Consider the following 21,874-nt stretch of genomic DNA (forward strand, 5'->3'; position numbering starts at 1 on the left):
ATTTTATGCAACTAGCTGTCTGTATATTTCCCCATCTCCATTTTGACTTTACTTAGGTTTACTAAAGTTTTGCATTCTTTGATAAAATTCATTTGTTAAATATGGGCTTCCTGTGGGTCTTACGTTTGGTGACTGGTTAGCAGTGTGCTGGCCATCTTTGGTTTATAAAGGATGTCTTAACCATGAACTATCAAAGGGGCTAAAACCAACTTTCTTTAAAATTCTAGTATTTTTCTTTTATTCAATCTTTTATCTATACTATATCACCGCACATGAATTAGAACCGCACATCACAGAATTGCACAGGGATTACAAATATTACATCCAGTCTGCATAAAATCGAATTCCACTACCGACCAGATCACAAAATGGCTGCACTCTCTAATCTAAAACTAATTTGCATATTGTACACATGTAGGACATTTTTTTAACTTGACGTCACAATAATGCATGCAAGTTTGCTTTTTTTTAAACAAATTTTCTAATTTGTTCATGCTACCTAGATTCAAGAGAGCTTTTTTTAAACATTTGCAATACCTCACCTCTTGTTAGTTAATAATTCTAGTGCATGCATATGGTGTATACAGGTAAGTAAACATGCATTTTTTTTTCACATTCTAAAACTATGGCAGTTTAGGCCATATTGTGCTGCCTGCATTTTATCTGCAATGCAGTGTGTCTCTAACGTTTTCAATCCCGTATTAATAGGTGGCATTTACACATAACACCTATATAGCAGCAAAGCTAATACAGCTTGTGATTAAAAATGTTTAAAAATAGCTAATAAATCAGATTATCTTGAGGTATTATTTCTTGCAAGTCAAAATGGAGAGCAAAAAAATCAACCCTAATTTTTAGTTTATGTATACACTGAAAATAGCAACAATAAAAATAAGCATTTGTAGCAGACATATTCCATCTTCACTATTATTTTGCTACCTTTGGTAAATTACTGGGGCAGATCTTGAAGTTAAAAACCCACGTTTAGAAATAAGTGCACGCTTCACCCACTATATAGCAGCAGACTGTTTGCCCCTACGCAAAACATTCTCATATCTAATTTTAATTTTACATATAAAAATAACTTGGAGAAAATACAAAAAAACATTTTATTTTAACATGAAAATATCACAAAAATTAGTAAGCCTGAGATGTAGGGTTTTGGTGAAAAACAAGAGGCTTGTAGTGTTTTGGCTGCTGATAAAGATGCATGTATTGAGAGCTGGGGTGAAAGCAGAAGAATGCACTTATTTCTTCTGCATGTCAGTATCTTCAGACACAGTAAGCCACATGCACCCTTTCTTTCCTTGTTAAACAGAGGCCGGTTTGCTATTCTTAGTTCCAGCGGAAGTGGATCTGACGCGGGCGATCAGCGCCTTCCTTTACCAATGGCTTATGGAACTCACGTCCTGCACGAGAGTGGATATTTGCCCAACAAAACTCACAGTAATACTGCAGGCAAGTGACATTGGCACAAAAAAAGGGAGCAAATTTTCCACCACAGCGTGCGCCCTGGCATTCATCACACATCTGGTCATCTAGCACATATGGCTTTACCTCCACCTAGAAAAACAGAGAAAAATGTCTCATTAAGTCTGCTTCAGAAGTCATTTTAGCAATGATTTAAAATGTTCATACAGTATTCTAGAGAAAGTAGGCAGTTTCCCAGGGTAATAGCTTTACCATATAGTAGATTAAAAGAATTAAATCATTTTGTTCTGGTACTAATCTTTTCATACGATCTTTCATTCATAATTGACCATGTGATTAAATGAGCACTTAGTTTGATAATTCTATTGTATTTTAATATGTTTTCTAAAGAGAACTATGTATCTACTGAATATATATACTGGATGGTATTTATTTTTGAAAAACACTTAATAGCTTTGCAAAACATTCCACCCTCACCTTTCTTGAAATAACATCTTTAAAAGCCGGCATGTTACTATTTCCAGAGGTGGAGTGACCATGAGGGGAAATGAGAAGGGCACAGAAGACAGAGTTCACAGCTCTGTTCTCTCACTCCAGTACCACCTGTGAGATGGCACAGCCCCAAAAGCCACTGACCATGGCAACGCTTCTCCACTGCAGGTGAGAGCCATACCCTGCCTGTAAGTAATTGGTACAGACAAACCAGAACTGTGGATAATCTTATTAAGGGCATGTCTAGACTTCTGCAAATTTATAAGATATGAAGTCAAAGTCCCACTGTGCAAGCCTGACTCAGTAGAAGACCTCAGACTCAAGTCAGCTTTGAATGCTAAACCTCTTAGCCTCAGTTTCCACATCTGTGAGATGAGAAAGGCAACAGAACCTGCCTCACAGCTGTGAGTATTAGATTATGCAAGTACAAGCATTTAAGACAGTGTCTGGCACGGGGCAAATACTCTGTAAAAGGTTACTGCCTTTGTCTCAGCCTAAGAGCTCTGCCTTTCTTGAGGAGAGGAGAGAAAAATTGAGTGTTTAAAGGGCTTGACTTGCCCACGGCAAAAAATAATTACTCAACAATCTGTATTTTGAATGTTTTCTACTGAAACACTTGCATGTGTGCAGAAAATGGACAGAGGTATTTTCTTCAGTATTATTTCGAACAAAAACAGTAACAACAAACTAGAAACAACCTAAGACTTGACTGATGAAAAGAACTGTAAAATAAACATTTGACAGGAAGGTAACAGAATTCTGTTGTTTGTATTTGTATTTTATTGATTAGGATTAGGATAAACATATTGTATGCATATTGGACATTATGTTTTCATAAACTGTCTGTATCTTTTGCATATTCCCCTGCTGGTATTTTCTTCTCTCTTTTATTTTTTTAAACTAATTTATAAGTTCTCTTTGTCAGTTAAGGATTTTTAACCTTTTTTTCCATTGGCTTTTCATTAAAAAAAATTCAGTATTTTAAAATTTTGTTTGTTAAGCTTTTGGGGGGGTAATTAAGTATTTTTTTTTAATTTATTTTTTAATGGAGGTACTGGGGATTGAACCTAAGACCTGGAGCATACTAAGCATGCACTCTACCACTGAGCATACCCTCCCCCCGGCTTTTGATTTTTACAATGATCTTTGACACAAATTCTAAAATTTGTATGCTCAATCTTTCTCTCTCAACTTTTTCCTTTATGGATTCTATCCTGATTAGCAGGCTGCCTTTTTGATTCGTTACCTTCATTACAACTACAATTAAGGAAGAGCAATGCCATAATCAAATAATAGATCAAGGCACATGAGAATGACTGGGTTTCACTTCACTAGATGATAAACTCCAGGGCAAGAAGGACCTCGTCTATTTGCTCAACACTCAGTACCAACTACTTGGCAGCACATCTAGCACAAAGTAGAAACTATAAAAATGTTTGCATAAATGTACATTTTATACATCCTTTCCGGGTTTCTCTCTCATGGTTATTTCTTGCCTTTATCATAAGATTTTAAGCAAAACTGAAAACAGTGTCTGTGCTGTTTACTTCATTTCCATAACACTTCATGAAATGCCACATGCTCAGGAGTGACTTAAATGTACAATTGTTAAATAAATTTTACAAATGCAATGATTTCAATTATTTTTTAAATTATAGATATTATTTTATAAAGCTAATCTACTTAACTCAAAATAATAACTTCAAAGATGAAAAATTAATTTCAAATTTATGGTTGTATAATATAATCAAAATCTATTTTGTGATTAATAATAATCTCTCACAACTCTTGAGTGTGTGAAAGTTTCACTGATTCTTCACTATTTGTATTTTCTATTATGATGTGTTTCCCTTCTTCACTTCAGAGGATCTATCTGTGATACTTTGTCACCTGGATTAATAACTAATAAAATAATTAATAATTAGCCAACTTGAAGTATAACCCAGTTCACTGCAGTAACTACTGGAAGTCACAGTGAATGATACTACTCATGGAATAACATACAAAACTTAAAATGATTTATACATTTGTGGTAAATCTCAATTTACAGCTATCAGGGAGATTAAACTAAACTTCCAAGTGTTCATGAGCCCAAAAAGTGAGTTGAATAAACAATTCCCTCCAAATAAATATCCTGTATATCTTTAGATTATCAGTTATAAATTTAATCTGTTTTTATGGTTTAATAACTGTTCATATTAGAGAGATGAAAGGTATAAAGATGAATGGTTTAATTTTTTTTTTGTATAAGCAAAACTAATGACTTGTAAAATATTTAAGTTTCAAATTCTTTCAAATAAAGTTCAAAACATACTTTAATAGCACATATCTTGAAAAAAAATTTTTTTTCTCAGGTAGTTAATGACTTTTTAAGAAAGCATGTGTTTATCAATTCACTTGCTTAGCATTGGAGTTTCTCTTTAAGAATCAATCTCTGCCCCACATAACTGGTCCTTCACTATCATTTTGGAAACCAAGAGGTATAAGGTATGACACTTAACAATCTTTTCCCCTCTGCTTCTGCATATTAAACAGCTGCAATTATATAACTACGGAAATAACGTCCTTCATGACCCTGTCACCTCTCTGCACAAGTAGGAGGTTAGACCTGATCAGTGGCCTAAAGCACGGCTGGACATTAAAATCACCCAGGGAGCTTTACAGACACTGCTGCCCCAGCGACACCCCACACCAATGATAGCGGAGCCTCAGGGGTTGGACCCAGATGTCAAGGCTCTCCTAAGCTCCCAGCTGACTGTGATGTGCAGCAGAGGCTGAAAACCACTGGGTGAGAGGGGTTATAAGGTTCAAATCAGATAATGAATTTTCGTAGCGTATCTGAATAAAAGCAGAGCCCTTCTTCTTAGATACTTTTTTCCTTTCTTTTTTTGGAGGCAACATTTTAAGAACAATACAGACAAAAATGCCACTTTGCATACGTGAACTGAACTTAAGCTGTCTTTTCTAAATGTTCTAAATGGTATGGTTTGGTAATTGAACTGATGACTACTTACAGAGTCCAGGGTCTAGTCAATCAGTCCCAGCTCCCCTGACCCCAAAATAGTCTTTTAATGTGCAAACAGCCTCAGGGAAGAAGCTTCAAAAAACTGTTATACTGGGAAAATAAAAACCCACTCAAGTTCTATCTACAATTTTAGATATAAAACAGTTAATTTACCTCATATTTTTAGTATATCTCATGTGTACTATAAATGTAAACATGATTATTTTAAAATACTGCTTAGCTATGTACAGGAACTAGTCACAGATTGTAGTATGAGGTAGATGTAAGGAAACAATTGAGTTTTGCTCACTCCTTTTTCCTATTTTAGATGGTAATCAGTATTAGAAATTATTCAGTAGGGTAGCGTTCAGTTCATTCATAGGACTTCCTAAAAGTTCTTACTGTGATGACCTAAGCAATGCTACTAAAGAGTAAATGTTTTAAAGTTCAGGATAATCATCATGTGCTTTAGTTTATTTGTATATTTTGTTTATTTACATATTTGTTATTGCTTTTATTTAGGAAAATATACACAATATATTTTTATTTTAATTTTATGATGAATAAAAAATAATAAATGAACACTTAAATAACACTTAGTGCCAAGCTCTGTTCTAAGTGCTTCTACATATGTCAATTTGCTTATTCCTCAGAATAACCAGGAGAGAGATACTATTAATGTTTTCCCTTTTATAAGTGAGGAAAAAGAGTCATAAAGAGAGTTAATTTGCCCAAGGTTACAGAGCAAATGGTGGAAATGGGATCCCAGGTAGTCTGGCTCCAGAGTACAAGCTCTTAAAACAAGCTCAGCCTCCACACTTAGAAGGATATCAAGACTTTACTTACTGACACAAATTTTTGAAATGCCTTTAAATGACATTCATCTTTTGTATATAATACCTAAGTTTAAAGTCCGGTCAAGAATTTTACATTTCAGGGATATTATACTCTTTAAGAGCTAAAGGAGAATAAAAAAATACTCAGTGTTAGAATTACATTATTAACTCTGTAGGGTAGTAAGCTTTGGATCAGCACCTTGTTATAGGACTTAAGTGATTGCCCAAAATGCAACTTACTCGTTTATCAATATCACCGTGCTGAAGCTGAACGAACCGAGCACTAATGGCAGCAATATAGCTCTGCTGATTGGAGAAAGCAACTCGACCAGCACCTTTTGGGTATTTTAGCTCAGGATCTGTGTCAATTCCTGCATAACAAACACCACCATACAGCCGGTCCATGATCATAGCAAGCTCCACTTGAAAAGGAAAAGAAGTTCACATTAAATGGGAGAAACATAGTAAATCAACAATTTTTAAGTATTTTTTTTTTAAGTGAAAGTCAGTAGAATAGTGCTCTTTTCTAAATCCAATCCTTTCTCTTGTATACGACAGCCCAGCTGCTCTCACTACAGAAGAACTGGACAACTCAGCTGTCTACTGGACAAGTCATGTTGATATTTAATAGACACTGTGCATCACTGTGTTCAGAATGGCACTCCGGATCTTCAGCCATCGAATTAAACCTGCTCCAGAGAGTGCCAGCTGACTCAGTAATGGAAAAGATGAAGTTGCCAAATCAAGACCCGTGGCTTCATCCTTTCTATTTTAGTTTTTCCCCACTGCACATGCAATCCCATGAACTTGATTTTCAAGACATATCTAGAATCCAGCCTCTTTGCTTCCATCACTGACATCCTGCTCCAAGGTATCATAATTCTTCATCTAGGTCATGGCAGTAGCCTTATCTCTTTGTTTCTGATCCCTAACCAGTACAGCTCCTACCAACTCAGTTTATTTTCAAAACAGCAGCAAGAGTAATTCTCTTAAAGATGTATCAGATACCAATGGCTTAACTGAAATTTCTACTTAGGAGCTCTGAATGGTGGCACAAACTAGCTTCCAAAAACAAGACCACAGACATAGAGAACAAACTTATGGCTACCAGGGGGTAAAGAGCGTGGAAAGGGATAAACTGGGAGTTTGAAATTTGCACCTCTTGGGGGGTGATGGAATTGTTAGGTATCTTGATTGTGGTGGTGGTTTCATAGGTGTACACATCTATCAAAATGCATCAAATTGTACATCTGAAATACGTGTAGTTTACTGTATAGAAATTATATCACAATAAAGTTAAAAAAAAAAAAGAAAAACCAAGACCACAATCCTCCTTGCAATCTGCTCTTTCTTCAGTGTTTCTTATCTTCTGAGTAATGGTACCACTGTCTACCTAGTGGCTTAAGACTGAAAGCTGAGGTTCGGTTTGCATTTACCTCATAAATATCTATGCCATCTGCTTACTTAGCTCTTCACCACTACCACCACTAATCCGAGCCCCTGCTCTCTGTCTCCTGCACTGCGATAATAGGCTCCTAAGCTCCTAAATTGGTCTACATATATCTACTCTCAACCCAACTCCCCACTCCAATGTCATGAGCTAAACTGGTCTTTCAAAGATGCAAATATGATCACGTCTCTCCTTTACTTAAAAACTCTTTATTGGTTTCCCTTTGCTCTGAGGATAAATACCAAATTAGCCTGTTAGACTTATAGGATCTGACTCCTATTTACCTCTTCCATGTCTTCTTGTGTCTCTCCCCTCACTTTTCATACCCTAGGCAGCGAGTCTGGACTTCCCTCAGTCCCTCCAGTGCACTCTACTTCCCTCCACTGAAGACCTTTCAATATGCTGTTCCCTTTGTCTGAAACACATTCTTCACAACCCTCCCACCCTTCTGTTCAATCACTATGTCAGCTCATACAAGTATCTTTAAAATACCAGACGACGGCACATTGCCTCGTCAAATGTTCTTCTGATCCCTGTAGTCTCTCTCTATACTTGTTCTGTATGTACATGTGTGAATAGTTCTTTAACATGTGTCTCCCATACTGGAAGAGGTATTCTCAGTGATGGAAGGCGCTAACACACTTTACAAGGGTACACAGTATCATAAAACTTGCTTGTATAGTGGGCATTTACGTCTATAATTATGTTCCTACATGACATCTTCTGGTAGATTTCTGTTCCTAGTTACTGATGAAGAGAAGTTTATCATTCACTTATCTAAAGTGCCATTAAAAAAGCTCATATTTCTTCTACAGATATCAGAATCAACCTACATAAAATAAACAGACTCCAAATTCTCATATTTTAGAGAGTTACACTTAAGTCGTAAGTGTTTGAGTGGATTCTTTTTATACACTCTGTATGGAGTTAGTTATTGATAGTGATAGATGAGTGTCCAATCCTCCAATTCCTTGATGGTCTCAAGAATAGTTCTTGGAGTCTGTCTTAGAATTCTGTAGCAAGCGACTACTGGGAACAGGAGAATCTGCCCTTCGCCCACCCATAGTGCCGTGTACACAAAAGGTACCAAATGTTTACTGAATCAATTCATATTTAAATTTTTTAAAACAAAATGTGTTATCATTCTACTTACCAGCTCTTAATGGCCTAGGAACACCTCCAACAAAAATTGTTTTTCGAGGATCCAAAGGCTGAGAACCATCCATCACAAAATCACTGTCACTTAAATTCCAAGGACGGATCTGAACCTATGAAGAAAATGACATTATGGTATCAGGTCTTACTCCCTTAACAGCTGATGAGTTTTGTGCCAACTAACAGCAGTTCTTCTTTGTTGCTGTTCAAAATTTTGGATAGATGGATTTTAAAACAAATTGTTAATATTTTTATCTAGATACTATAAATTATCTGAATTTTAAAAAATTGAACTCTTAACATGGTTGTTTTTTTTTCACTAACAATCATTTCAAAAAAGTTTTTGGAAAACTTGCATTTGTTGCTTAAAGTTCAAGCAGCATTTACTTACAGGTTTGTCCTTGATGGTGGGGCTGGAAACACACAGATAGAGTTTTCCATCTTCTTCAATACAAGCATCAATTAGTGCCTGGACTGAGCTCTCTTCTTGAAAGAGGAGGAATGCATAGCCTGTAATAACCATAAAAAATGAGGCAATATGTCAAGGAAAGTGATTTCACATTTCAGTACTGTTTAGAAAATACATGCCTTTGAAAAAGAAAAAAAAAACCATCAAATAGAACTAGGATTATTATGCTTTACAGGAGAACACAATATCCTACGGAATACACACAAAAACATATTCAGTAAATTAACTAGCTACTTTATATAGAGCACTAACTATCCAATACTGTCCTAAGAGCTTTACATGAATTATTTCTTTTGATTCTCACAATTCAATGAAACATTATTTCCTATTTATAGAAACAACAACAAAAACTGAGGTACCAAGAAGGTAAAATTACTTACCTAAAGTCTGTCACATAAGCAAGTAACTGACTGATTAATTTCAAACCTAGATTAGCCCCAAGGTCTCCCATGATGCTGTTTTCTTAAAGAATTTAGTAGGATTAACCAGTTGAGTGAGCACAGTAGAAGCTAGTTTCCCAAAAATGCCCTCAGGGTAAGACAAGTTCTAGAGCATACTTCTGGACAGTGGAAAGATCCAGGAATTTCCATAAGCAGAGGGAAAATTCTACAATCAACCTGACAACTTCCATAGGATACTAAGAAAACTACCTTAGGGAGGTGAGATTAAAACAGGTTTCTTCAGGATGGTCAGAACTTCTATTTTATTTTATTGTTTTTGTTTTCATTGGGGGGGTAGGTAATTAGGTTTACTTATTTATTTTTAGAGGAGGTACTGGGGATTGAACCCAGGACCTCGTGCATACTAAGCATGTGCTCCATCACTTGAGCTATACCTTCCCACCTGGTCAGAACTTTTAGATCAAGTCTCAGGGTGGATGAGCAGCAGAACATTTTTTTTTTCCAACAGTCTAGAGACAATGTTTGGACTTTGGAACCAAGTTCTTGCTTAGATTCCTGTACCTTTGGGAAATATGCCCTTCCTCCCTTCCTTGTGACAACCAATTGTCAATCTTTAATCAAACATCATGTATCCAGCAGGTAGAATAGATTTTATTATAAAAAGAAGGCATCAAAATTTACACTGCAAGTTTACTATTATGTGATTAATTGTAACTGACCTAAAAATATACGTTTCCTTGACAAGATTTCTATGCAAACAAACCTAGAGCAGTGTATTCTAGTTCCAATATGAAGATGTCATCAAGCAGACCAACCACGTCTGTTCCACTAACAATGGGAAGTGTGAGGTCATGTTTTACACCCAGCTCAAAAAACACAGCTTATTGCCAACAATGGCTTTTAGTGCCACAAAGATCTTATGTGACACAAAAACTACTTCATTTTAATAAAATTACAATACTTGGTTGCATAAATAAGTCATCAAACCAACCTACACAAACTTCCAAAGGTATGCTTATGCAAGAATAAAAAACACATCTCAGACCTTTTTAATAGCTAGAAACAATTTAAATAGACTTGAAGAAATAAAAAAATAAAAAAGTTTTCTTAATGTGAAGGCTTTAATTTTGATACAAGCTAAGGTTTTCAGTGTTATAACTTTTATAATGATTGAGGAGATATAAGACCAATTTACTAAAATAGTATTTTAAATTCAATATTTTAAATGTTGTTTTATGATGCTAATTTTTGATATTAATATTTTAATATTGCTTAATTATTTTTGTGATTATCAGGGAAGAAATGTTTTTATCACAAAAATTTAGCAATATGGCAGGTAAATTATGATCTAGCTAAGGCAAGACATTAAATATTAAAATGCTCTTACCAAAAATACCATCTAATAGTTCTTTGGATCTTATTAGAGCAAGCTGATACTCACACAGGGTGAAACTTACTCACTGCAAAGGACAGATATATGGAAGTGTGGCTCAGTATCCAATGGCTGAAGTCACTGCCTTAATTACAAGGTAGCTTCATCAACTAGATGCTTCTACACCAGTGTTTTCCAAAGCATGAGAAATGATAACTTATAGCAAAGACAAAAATGCTTGAAAGCACAAGGTTTAGGAACACATGTCTTTGGCAATAGCTACAATTAACTATAATTATACTAAAAAAACTATAATTTGTCAGTGCTAATTTTTGTGGGTTTTTTTTCTTATTTTCAGTTTGAGAAAATAAATTAACCACTACCACAAAACCCCAATAACAACAACGGCAGCAATAGCAACAAAGACAGCAAGTGTTCTGTTTCATTAAATTTGTGCCAACCCATCCTTCTAGGTTTAGAGCAGCCCTTTATGTAAATAAGAAGCCCAGGCAGAAAATGTATATCTGTCTCAACAGAAACTAATTTTAATTCCTTTCTAAAATTATATTTCAATACCTGCCTGGAACTCTGTTGGAAAACTTTTTATCTATCTAAATTACCCAGTATCTTTTAGATTTAGTTCAAAACTTCTCAGTGAAACTTTCCTCCACCTACTTCAGGTCAAAGGATATACTATCCTGTCGTGTTTATAGTTATTTATAGCTGTTTATCTTCTTTATGAGGCAACTATAAATCCATGAATTACTGAGAATATAAAGATGAGTAAAGACACAGTTTGAAAGACTATTAGAAGAATCTGATATTGATAAAATAATCACATATTTGTAAAATTGTAAAAATGTAATATTGCAACTGTGAAGAGTGCTATGAAAAGGGACAGTGCTAGGAGGACCTACAATAAGAGGATATGACCTCATTAGGTGGGTCCTGAAAGTACCCTACCAGCAACTGATATTTAAGCTGATATAAGTAGGGGACACACAGATGAAGAGACAGGGAAGAGCCTTCATGCCAAGAGAACACCAAACATAAATGCCCTGAGGCAGGAGAAGCAAGGCCAGTTTGCAGAATCAGAAAGGAACAAGAAGCAATAGTGGGAGATGAAACAGAATGGGAAAGGTGAGGAGGGCGAATGCATTTTTGGCTTTATCCTAACAATAAGAGGAACTACTGATGGGTTTTAAGCAGCAAGCAAGGGTTAGCACCATCAGATGAGTTTTCATAGAGATTACTCTAGCTATACTGTGGGAGGAAAAGGAGACAGTCAGAGATGTGGAGAGACGAGTCGTATGCCTGAAATAGTCCAGACAAGGAATGGTGGTAATTTAGGCAGGAATATTAGAAACCAACAGGCATTTTTATCGAACACTCAGTAAAAAAAAACTTTATAAAAGAACAAGATCATAACATTGTGAACAACAGATTAAAACTAAGCTAACAAATGAACATCTGCATCAATATGGAGCTAATTTTCTCTCTAAAGCAAGGACTGAGGACCTCCAAGTCTAGTAAACTCCAAAATCATATGAAAATTTAGAGTATCTGGAGAGAGATCCATAGCGTTAACTAAATTCTCATAGAGCCCTGGGATCCAGAATCTGTTCTCTGCTTAAAAAATGTTCTTGATTCTGTAAGTATAAGATGTAAAGGTATAAAAAAAAATCACTGCATTATTCCATTTCTCTAAAAAATGACATGAACCAGTAATGGAAGTTCTATAATTCTCACTGACCAAAAACCCTTAGCTAGTTTTTGTATGCCAGTAATTCTAACATGTTTCCTTTCCCAGAGACAAAATTAGATTATTCAATAGATCTATGGAGTCTTTTTTTTCCAGGCTTGAAAATCCACTTAGCCATGAGAATAACAGCGTTTTTTGTTTCTACAATTGTATTTCAATGATACTCAAAGTAAAGTCTTAGTCTTTCAACCTCCCCCTTTCTTTTTTGTTCACTTCAGAGAATCTGCAATTGGCAACCTGACTGACTGGATTCACGTTCCAGTCTCTCCCCTTGCCTCCCCTGCTCGCAGTGGGCAGGGGACTCCTCCTCTCCCACCAACGGCGGCCTTGCTTTGCTCAAAGGAATGTTAGCTCAGTTTGCCACTCCTGTCCTCTGGGGCCCGGTCACAGCAGTACCCTAGTTCTACGTAACTGACACAACCAGATGTTCTCTTCACATCGTGTCTCTTCGTGTAATTGGGTTTTCCCACCGTTCACTTTCTCCTCTATCTAAAATCGCCAGCAGAGTGTATGCTGCTCTGTCCTTGTCTGCTGTTGTCTGGAACACTTATGTACACATCGCAATATTTAAATTATTCATAGGTTTATATTTTAATCTCACATCACACATCTCTTAATTTCACCGAGCAGAGACATTTTTTTGCATGTCTGTACCCAAGTTACTTAGAATGGTACTTCAGACAGAGAAAATACTCAAACATTTGTTGATAAGAGTTTCTGAAATCATTATCAAATCACTTTAGAGAAAGCATAGCAAGTCGCTCATGATTCCTGACTGGCTTCAAGTGACACTGGAATCATTCTCAGACCCTCCCGCCACCCTTGGTACATGCTACTAACCTCTACAATTTACTTTATTAGTTTTTATATGAAGATGTACTCACATTTAGTTCTAAAAGAAAAGAAAACACAAAGTAATTGACACTGTTTTTTTTGCTCTCATATAACTTATTCCCTAGCAAATATTAACAATAAGTTCTCTTACCTTTTGGTGGAAAATAGGACTTGCTTTCTGCTTTATGAGGCCAGTCGACTACCAAAGGCCCGAATCTTCTGAAGCTAGCAGTTATTTCATCTTAAGAAAGTAAAAAATCTGCATCAGAATGAGTTTTAATGATTCATACTAAAAACCCTACATTTTATGTTACTATAAAGATTTTTTATTTATTATTATTATTATTTTTGTATACATATTTTTTATTGAAGTATAATCTGTTTACCATGTTGTGTCAGTTTCTGGTGTACTAAAGATTAAGTATTTAAAAGTACCAAATATCCTAAGAAAAACTAGAATATAAATGCTGGAAACATGTCTAATAATCCTATGAAAATGATACATAAAACTTAATAGCTATTTTAGTCAAAATAGCTTTTAAGTTGCACATTGGTTATAATAATCAATTCACATGACTTCTAAAATTTTATATAATATTGCATGGATATTAATGGATTTATAGTCTACCAAATCATAAATACCACTGGCTTGAAAAACATGTCAGCATTATATCAAGTTAAATAAAGATACCCATTACTGCCTGACAAAGTACAATCTTCTAAGCAAAAAGCTCTGCTGCAACAGGACATGTAAAGCTGCAACGCTCCTAAAATGTACTAGGGTCTGGTTCATGCCAGGTAGTTTCACTGGGTCAAATTCAATGACATGTTCTAAGTTATTTCATCACATGGAAACCTTATTATACTGATTAATACATAGAGTAAGTTCATGGTTATCTGAATCATAACTGGAAAATTTCCCAAAATGTAGCAATATATTCTTTATTAGTACTCTGTAAATAAGAGTGGCAGACTTCCTACAAACTCACAAATATTATAAAGTTTCAGTATTTTCAATCTTTATCTTGAATTATTTTCTTTTGTTATTATTACACATGATAATTTTCACTTTTTTTTCTTAATCTTTTTTTTTTTTTTTTAATGGAGGTACTGGGGATTGAACCCAGGACCTCCTGCATGCTAAACATGCACTCTACCCTGAGCTATACCCTCCCCAACCTCATTTACACATGTTTATTAGTCTTTCTATAACCTGAATTTCCTGTTCATGTTCTGTTTCCATTACTCCCTTTAATAGGTTTAATAGCCTCTTTCTTACCCATTTCTAAGAGCACGTTTATCCTTAAATAAATTGAATTTTTGATTGTCATGAATTGTAGGTAAAGTTTCATGGTTGATTACCTTTAATTCATTGTGTGTGTGTGTACATGCATGGGTGTTATGATCATACAAAAAGTTTTATATAAATGTACAAAAGGTTTAATGTATTCAAATATGTTCTATATTTAAAAATATGAGTGAGTTGGGAACTAGTGTATGAAAACATTATTTGCAAAAATTGCTCACAGTAACAATATGTATTATAAGACAAAGTAAAGAGACAAACTTTAAAAAAGTTATTTGTTCAATTATCTCTACCTTTCATCAGCTGACACAGAGATAAGATACCCATTTTAACTGAAAATCTACAGAGGTAAAAATTCCATTTCCTATTCACATTGTATTTCAGTTTTTTGTTATTATATGCCACCAAATATTTATGAGACATTTTTTAACAGCTTTATTGCGGTATGGTTCCTGTACAGTAAACTACATATATTCCAGATGTACAATTTGATGAATTTTGAGGTTTTTTTTTTAAAGCCCAAATCATCATTTTACCTTCATCAATATCTGGAGGAAGACCACCAACAAAAACTTTTCGAGAGAAACGTTCTATTCGCTCTCCATTTTGATGAGCTGAGTAACATGTGGGTGAATTTAAAACACCAACTTGATCATTATGACCATCATCCAGCAAGCCATCATCTATGGGAAAGAGGGAAGACCGACCTAAAATATAAGAACAAATATGACTTGAGTGTCAGGTCTAAGAAAATGGTAAAGTCAGGCATAAACATAGCAACAACAAATTCAAAGGCTTAAAAATAAAGGTGACATAGGCATAAAAAATTAAGGAAAATTCAGATAGTTTAAAGTTTTAATTACCTGGATTCAAGAAGAGAAGCTGTTTGAAGAATGACTTAGAAATAAACATAGTCATATGACAATTATATCACAAACAAATACTAGATCACTTCAATTTTTTAAGGAAAGCAGCAAGAATCTGATGTATGGGGATGGTTAGACTGGATGTGTAACAGGAGAATCCTTTTAGAAATTGGTGGCAGAAAGAAATGACACGAACTAAACAGACAAGAAGACAATAAAAACCCACTTGCAGACTATAGTAAGGACAAAGGCAACAAGTAATACTTGCACATAAGATCTTGAATTAATTTATTACATGTGTGCCAAGTATACGAAAAGGTAGCCAGGGTTTCTGCACATGTGCAAAACAGAAAAAAGCATCTTCTCTAGGACTTCAGTCCCCATCTGAGCCCACCCTTTAGGGGTGGTACCCCCGTACAGGCACGTCCTGTATAATACTCTGCAGCAATCCTGATGCTAGATTCTGTGGGGGTCAAAAAAATAAAATAAAATAAAACGACCTAGTAAAATGCAGTCCTCTGCTCTCAAGAAATACTCATTTAGAAAAGATAAGATCTATACATTTAACTATGGCACATATCCATACGAAAACTTTATAATGTACTTCAGAGGGAGTATGTTGGAGGAAGTGAGTAATCTAGCTAATAAATGGGTAACTTCTTAAATTCCCAAGTGGAACTGGATAGCATTTGTGGTAAAATGGGAAAGGCAGTGGTACTTATCACTGAGAGTGTTAGAAAGGGTAGGAAATTCCTAAGTAGAAATAAATTTGTAAGAGCATGGTTTTGAATACATTTTTCAAGTGCAAGGAGAAACGTCAGAGAAAGTAGGAAGATGAATAGGGAGTAGCCAAGGTTGGCTGAAACATGTTGGAAGTAAGGAGAATAAAAGCTAGAAAAGCACTCTGAGGCTAGCCAGAATACTTAGCTTCAGATGCAAGACTAAAGGAGACATTTTATTTAGTAGGTGATGGAAAAAAAATGGACACGAGTTCAAGCAAGATTATAATTTTTCTTGTGTTTTGGGAAGATTTATTTTAGCAATACGGTTAAGGTAGCTGGAAATGAACAGATTAGAAGTCTTTCAAAAAATTCAGGAAGGATGGACAACAGAGATAATTGCAGTAATAAAAAGTAGATGGTAAACAAAACAGAAAAAAGAATGGAAAGGAGGAACCAAAAGAAGATTTTAGATCATGAATGACAAGAATCATTAACTAAATTAATATAAGGATAATAAAGACCAGAAACTGCTACAAGAAAGGGAAATATGTTTTAGATGTGAAGTTTCACATGCTGATGGGATATTCAGAAGTAAATGGTAGGAAGTTGCAAATGGAGTGCATTAAGGAAAAAGCCACATTTCTGAGAAAATAATTTGGTGTCAATTTCACAGAGGTGGTAGTTTAAGGTTCTTTGTAATATCACTTACAAAAACTCCAGATATAAATAATAAGGACAGTCCCTTGGGAAACTTACAAGGAAGAAATGGAACAGTCACAGAAATTCTGAAAGTAATGGTAAGAAAAGTTTAAGTGGGATGCCAAAATATTACTGTGATATAACACCAAAGGAAAATAATGTAAAGAAAGGAAAAAAAAAAGCAACAAAGTAATAACGTAAAGTGTGTGAAATGTTAAGAAACTGATTAAAGAAAAATGAAAATTTGTTTGAGGACATACACGATCTTTGAAGGTGGCACTATTAGTAAAGTTGCATGTAGAGTTTCGTGACGTACAGACATCAAAGAAGTTTAGAGACAGAAAAAGAGAAAATAAGAATTTAGACAAGTTCTTTTTCTCAAGATGGAGTGAAGAATTCTTTTTAATGAGGAGACAATGCATGTAATTTATAGCATATGTCTTATTATATACAAGTAATGAATGTTCAACATAAAGTGTCATTAATGTGTTACCATCTTGAAAAGTATGGTATATAATGGTGCAAGTGATAAAAACAAAGACAATCTGAAATGTGACGGCCTGCATAGAATTGGGGTTGGGGTGGGAAGCACGGGACTACATGTCTGTGAACTACAGCTAGCTAGATGTTAGAAATAAGAATTTTAAGTTTATAAGACCAAAAACAGGGAGAAAGATCATATCTGGTATAGGAAACAGAAATTATTCTGCAGATTCAAACTGAAGTTGTTCTGAAAGATACCCATCCATGTTCACTGACTAACTCTGAATATTTACCTTTCCCAATACCTTTGCTATCAGGAATAAGGTCTAGTGAAAAACAAGTGTCAATATTCTTTGTAATTAATAGAAACAAAGCTCTTCAAAATGAAACTATTTTACTTAACAAAATGAACGTCATCAAGATCCATCAAAAGTAGTATTAATTATGAATAACTGGTTCAACTTTCAAAGGTTGGACTTTAGGTAAATAATTCTATATTTAAAGAGGAATTAGATGAGGTAGAGAAACAATATGTATATTAACTAGTCTTTGATTAAAAAATGACAAATCCAAATTTTATACTTATTTCAGACATGCCAGTACTTAAATAGAAATACTGAATGCAGTGACAAAGAAAACCACTATATAAGCAATGTTAGAAAGAGTAATGACCCAAAAGTGACTTAGAAACTTTTTTGTTAATTATAATACTGAGAGTATATTCATACTATAACTATATTTTAATAATTATTCTATATTACTAAATGTAATAATATTCTAACTATAATGAATACTACCGTTAGGAAAGTAACCATCAAAAATCTATAATCTATGTGTCTAAAATCTGTTAAATAAAGTTTACCTGAACAAAGGATGCTATTGAAAGTCTAGGAATATGTTACACACCGCCGTACCAGCAATTTTCATTGCTAGAAAATCATGACCACTTTTTTTCTAAAAGTCATAAAAGCTATAAAGTTAAATACTCATTTAAAAGAGGAGTTAACTAAATGAAATCATCAACAAAAATATTATTTTTCACCTTTCAAATATCCTTCCTTATAACCCAAATTAATGTGACTATAAAAGAACCACTAAATAATTATGTCTTTCATGTACTTTAAGCATACTTCGTAAGAATGATGGATGAAAATGAAGGTCAATAAAGGTAAAATTATGTGTTGAGAAAAATAGAATTTGATCATGAAGTGATTTGAACTAAAATATTTACAACCAAAATTAAACTACCTTTCTCCTTTTTTGCTCTGAAACTAGGATATATTTTCAGGTTTTTACGTCTCAAAAGAATGAAAGGGAACGATAATGAAATCACAATATAAAATCTGTGGTATGTAGCAAAAGCTATACACTTAGAGGAAATTTCTCATACTTAGAGGAAAATTTATAGTTTCAAGTGCATATTAGGAAACAAGAAATGCTTAAAATAAATAATCCTAGTCTTCAGCACAAAAAGATAAATAATAATAAATTAAATACAGAGTAGGATCAAGGAAATAAACTAAAATCAATGACACAGGAAACAAACTAACATGGAAAAAAATCAATAAAGGCAAAAGTTGGCTCTTTGAAAACTTAAAAAATCAATTATATCTCAGAGCAAAGTTCATCAAGTTCACGAATAAAAAAGAAAAGTAAAATTACCAATCTTAAGTATGAAAAGGGAACTATCAATCAACACAGAACGTATGGATACTTAAAGGCTAAATTTCCTAATTTGTTGGGCAAACTTGATACTAAAACCTGACAAGAACATTCAGAAAGCAATACACTACCAATACACCCTCATGAAACAGAGACAAAAATTCTAAAGAAAATACTGATAGATTGAATCCAGAAATAATAAAAATGGGAAATACATCATGATTAAGTGGGATTCATCCCAGGAATGTTAAGACTGATTGACATTTGAAAATTACTATAATTCACCACATTAACAGAAGGAATAGAAATACCATACAAACAATTCCACAGACGTAAGAAATACATTTGACAAAATTCAACATGATTAAAAAAAAAAAAAACTCTCAGCAAACTAGGAATAGATGGGAATTTCCTCAGTCTGATAAAGAGTAAAAAACCAGTGTTTACAATTTTAATGATAAACTATCCAATGTTTTCCTTTTGAAGTTTGGAAGGATGTTCACCTCTCACTGTTTTTATTCAACATTATACTGAAGGTAGAACAAGTACACAATAGGACGAGAAAAAGTTTCAAATATTTGAAAGGAAGAAAGTAAAACTGTCTTTATTGCTAAGAACATGATTGTATATGGAAAATTCAGAATCAAACTAACGGAAATAAGTACATTTAGCTAGGGAACAAATGCAGAGTCAACTTACAAAAATCAGTTTATTTCTAAACAACACTAATAAACAATTGGGAAAAAATAAAAATATCACCATTCCCATGTCATCAAAACTCGAAACACTTAGTAATAAAACTGAACAGAAGATAGGTAAAGACCTCCTGACAAAATTTCCTGGGAAATTTGACAAATGACAAAAATTTCCTGAGAACTTTTAAAAAATCAAAATAAATGGATAGAAAGAAGAAATCAACGAGTGAGATGTAAATTCTCTCCAGATTATTTTATCTATAGATTTAATACAATCTCATTAAAACCCCCAGCACATTCTGTCTTACAGAAATTCACAAGCAAGTTCTAAAGCTTATGGTAAATCAAAGGATTCAAAATATTTTTTTAAAAAATCGCATAAAAAACCATGTTGGAGGATATAAATGGAACAAAATGGAGTCCAGAAATAGAATCACACATATATATCACTTGCTGTTTTTCAAAAATACCAATGCAATTCAATATGGAAAGGAAGATTTTTTTTTTTCTTTTCACCTTTTAGATGGTGGTGGAGCAATGGATATCCAATTGGGGGAAGGGAAAGAGCTTTGATCCCTATTATTACACAGTACACAAGAACAAATTCAAGAAGGATGATAGACTTAAATGTGAAAGCTAAAACAACACAGCTCCTAAGGATTTCTCCATGATATTTGGGGATAGGCAATTTCTTAGGACCAAAATGCACTGATGATGAAAGAAAACTGGACCTCCATTAGGATTAAGTATTTTTCTGCTTATCAAGAGATACTGTTAATAAAATGAAAAGACAAGCAACTAATAGAAAATAGGACAAAATACATAAAGAACTGTCATAAATGAATACAAATAACTGAATTAAACAAATGGACAAAAGACTGCACTGCCACTTTATAAAGACTGTAATAGAATGGGTGATAAGCATGTGAAAAGGTGCTTTAACATCATCCTTAGCCATCAGGAAGATACAGATTAGAACCGTAACAAGACATCATCTACACATCAGTAAGATTAAAAAGCTAACAACCCAAAGTCAGTCCTACACTCTGTTGGCGTATAAAATTGGGAAACTGCTTGGTAGTTTCTAAAAAGTTAAACATATACTTACTCTATGAACCAAATATTCCACTCTTAGTTATATGTACAAAAAAAAAATCAGTGCTTATGTACACACACACACACACATACACACACCCTCTCAGAAAAGAAAAAGAGAACAAAAATGTTCATGGCAGTTTTATCCACAATAGGCCCCAGATAGAAAACAACTTAAATGTCCATTGATAGGGAAATGGATAAACAAATTGTGATATAATTTCATACAATGAGTCTGGTTATCAATAAAAAGAATAACTACAGATATTAATTTCTCTTTTCTATGATTTCTATACAAAAAACAGTCATCTTACAATTTCTCTTAATCTGAGACTGAAATTTATAAATATGTAGAGGGAATTACTTATGAAATTTAAAAAATGTTTTCTTCTTTTAAAAGAAGAGCTGATAAGGTTGTTCCTGAGGCTCTTACCACAAGTATTAGGGTGTTTTCATCCCTCCAGAAAAGTAATTTCTTTAAATAAAACAAAATTTGAATAACATATATACATGGGAGAGACCCAGAACAACTGAGTGACTTGCCAAAACGGCTGAAGCCCCACCTTCCAGAAAATAATCTTAAACCTGAGATTTCCATGCTGTTAAAATCAGCAACAGACAAAACCTAAGGATACTGATTAGCAAGCTCCATGGTCAAAACAATTTTAAAATGTAATTGGAGTTGCACCGTTTGAATTGATAAGTTTTTTATTTTAGAAATTATCACTTGATCTTGACACCAAACACTTCATTTATATTCTCTATATATTATTGTGAAATAAACTAAAAATGTATGCACATGGACTCTTGTCTATATAACAAGTATATATACATATATATACACACACACACATGCATATAAATATATATACATACAAATGAAAGGCAAATTAAAGTTTTATAATAGGATAAGGTACAAATAGAAAATATGAGAATTAATAACAATGTAATATGAGATCAGTCAACAAAGATTAGAGTGGGATTCTAATTTAGGGTTCTTTAAGAGATTTAAAACAAACTGAATAATTTTAGACAGAAAAGGGTAGAGGAGGAAAGAGGGAAAAAGTGTCGTAGGTAGAAGGTATTTGTTTGAGCAAAAGCACAGAAACATTTCAAAGGCCATATTAAGGTAAAATGTAG

At 34.0% G+C, this 21,874-nt stretch overlaps 1 protein-coding gene across 9 annotated transcripts in view; it reads right to left on the reverse strand.

Annotated features, from left to right (window-relative positions):
* Nucleotides 1-21,874, reverse strand: part of CPEB2 (cytoplasmic polyadenylation element binding protein 2) — a 67,682-nt gene that overhangs the window by 2,454 nt on the left and 43,354 nt on the right. For 8 of the 9 annotated variants that reach the window (XM_064487980.1, XM_064487969.1, XM_064487957.1 and 5 more), the window contains 6 exons: nucleotides 15,049-15,219; nucleotides 13,358-13,447; nucleotides 8,760-8,878; nucleotides 8,367-8,481; nucleotides 6,004-6,185; nucleotides 1-1,563 (listed from right to left, as the gene is read on the reverse strand). The exon at nucleotides 1-1,563 is cut by the window's left edge and continues 2,454 nt beyond it. In XM_064487980.1, coding sequence (XP_064344050.1) covers nucleotides 1,336-1,563; nucleotides 6,004-6,185; nucleotides 8,367-8,481; nucleotides 8,760-8,878; nucleotides 13,358-13,447; nucleotides 15,049-15,219 — 905 coding nt within the window. In that variant the 3' untranslated portion in view covers nucleotides 1-1,335. Of the gene's footprint in view, nucleotides 1,564-6,003; nucleotides 6,186-8,366; nucleotides 8,482-8,759; nucleotides 8,879-13,357; nucleotides 13,448-15,048; nucleotides 15,220-15,375; nucleotides 17,705-21,874 lie in introns of those variants that run through there. The other variant, XM_064487987.1, reaches the window with a different exon arrangement.

Source organism: Camelus dromedarius, chromosome 1 (genome assembly GCF_036321535.1).
Source record: "Camelus dromedarius isolate mCamDro1 chromosome 1, mCamDro1.pat, whole genome shotgun sequence".
In the NCBI taxonomy this organism is placed as follows: Eukaryota; Metazoa; Chordata; class Mammalia; order Artiodactyla; family Camelidae; genus Camelus; species Camelus dromedarius.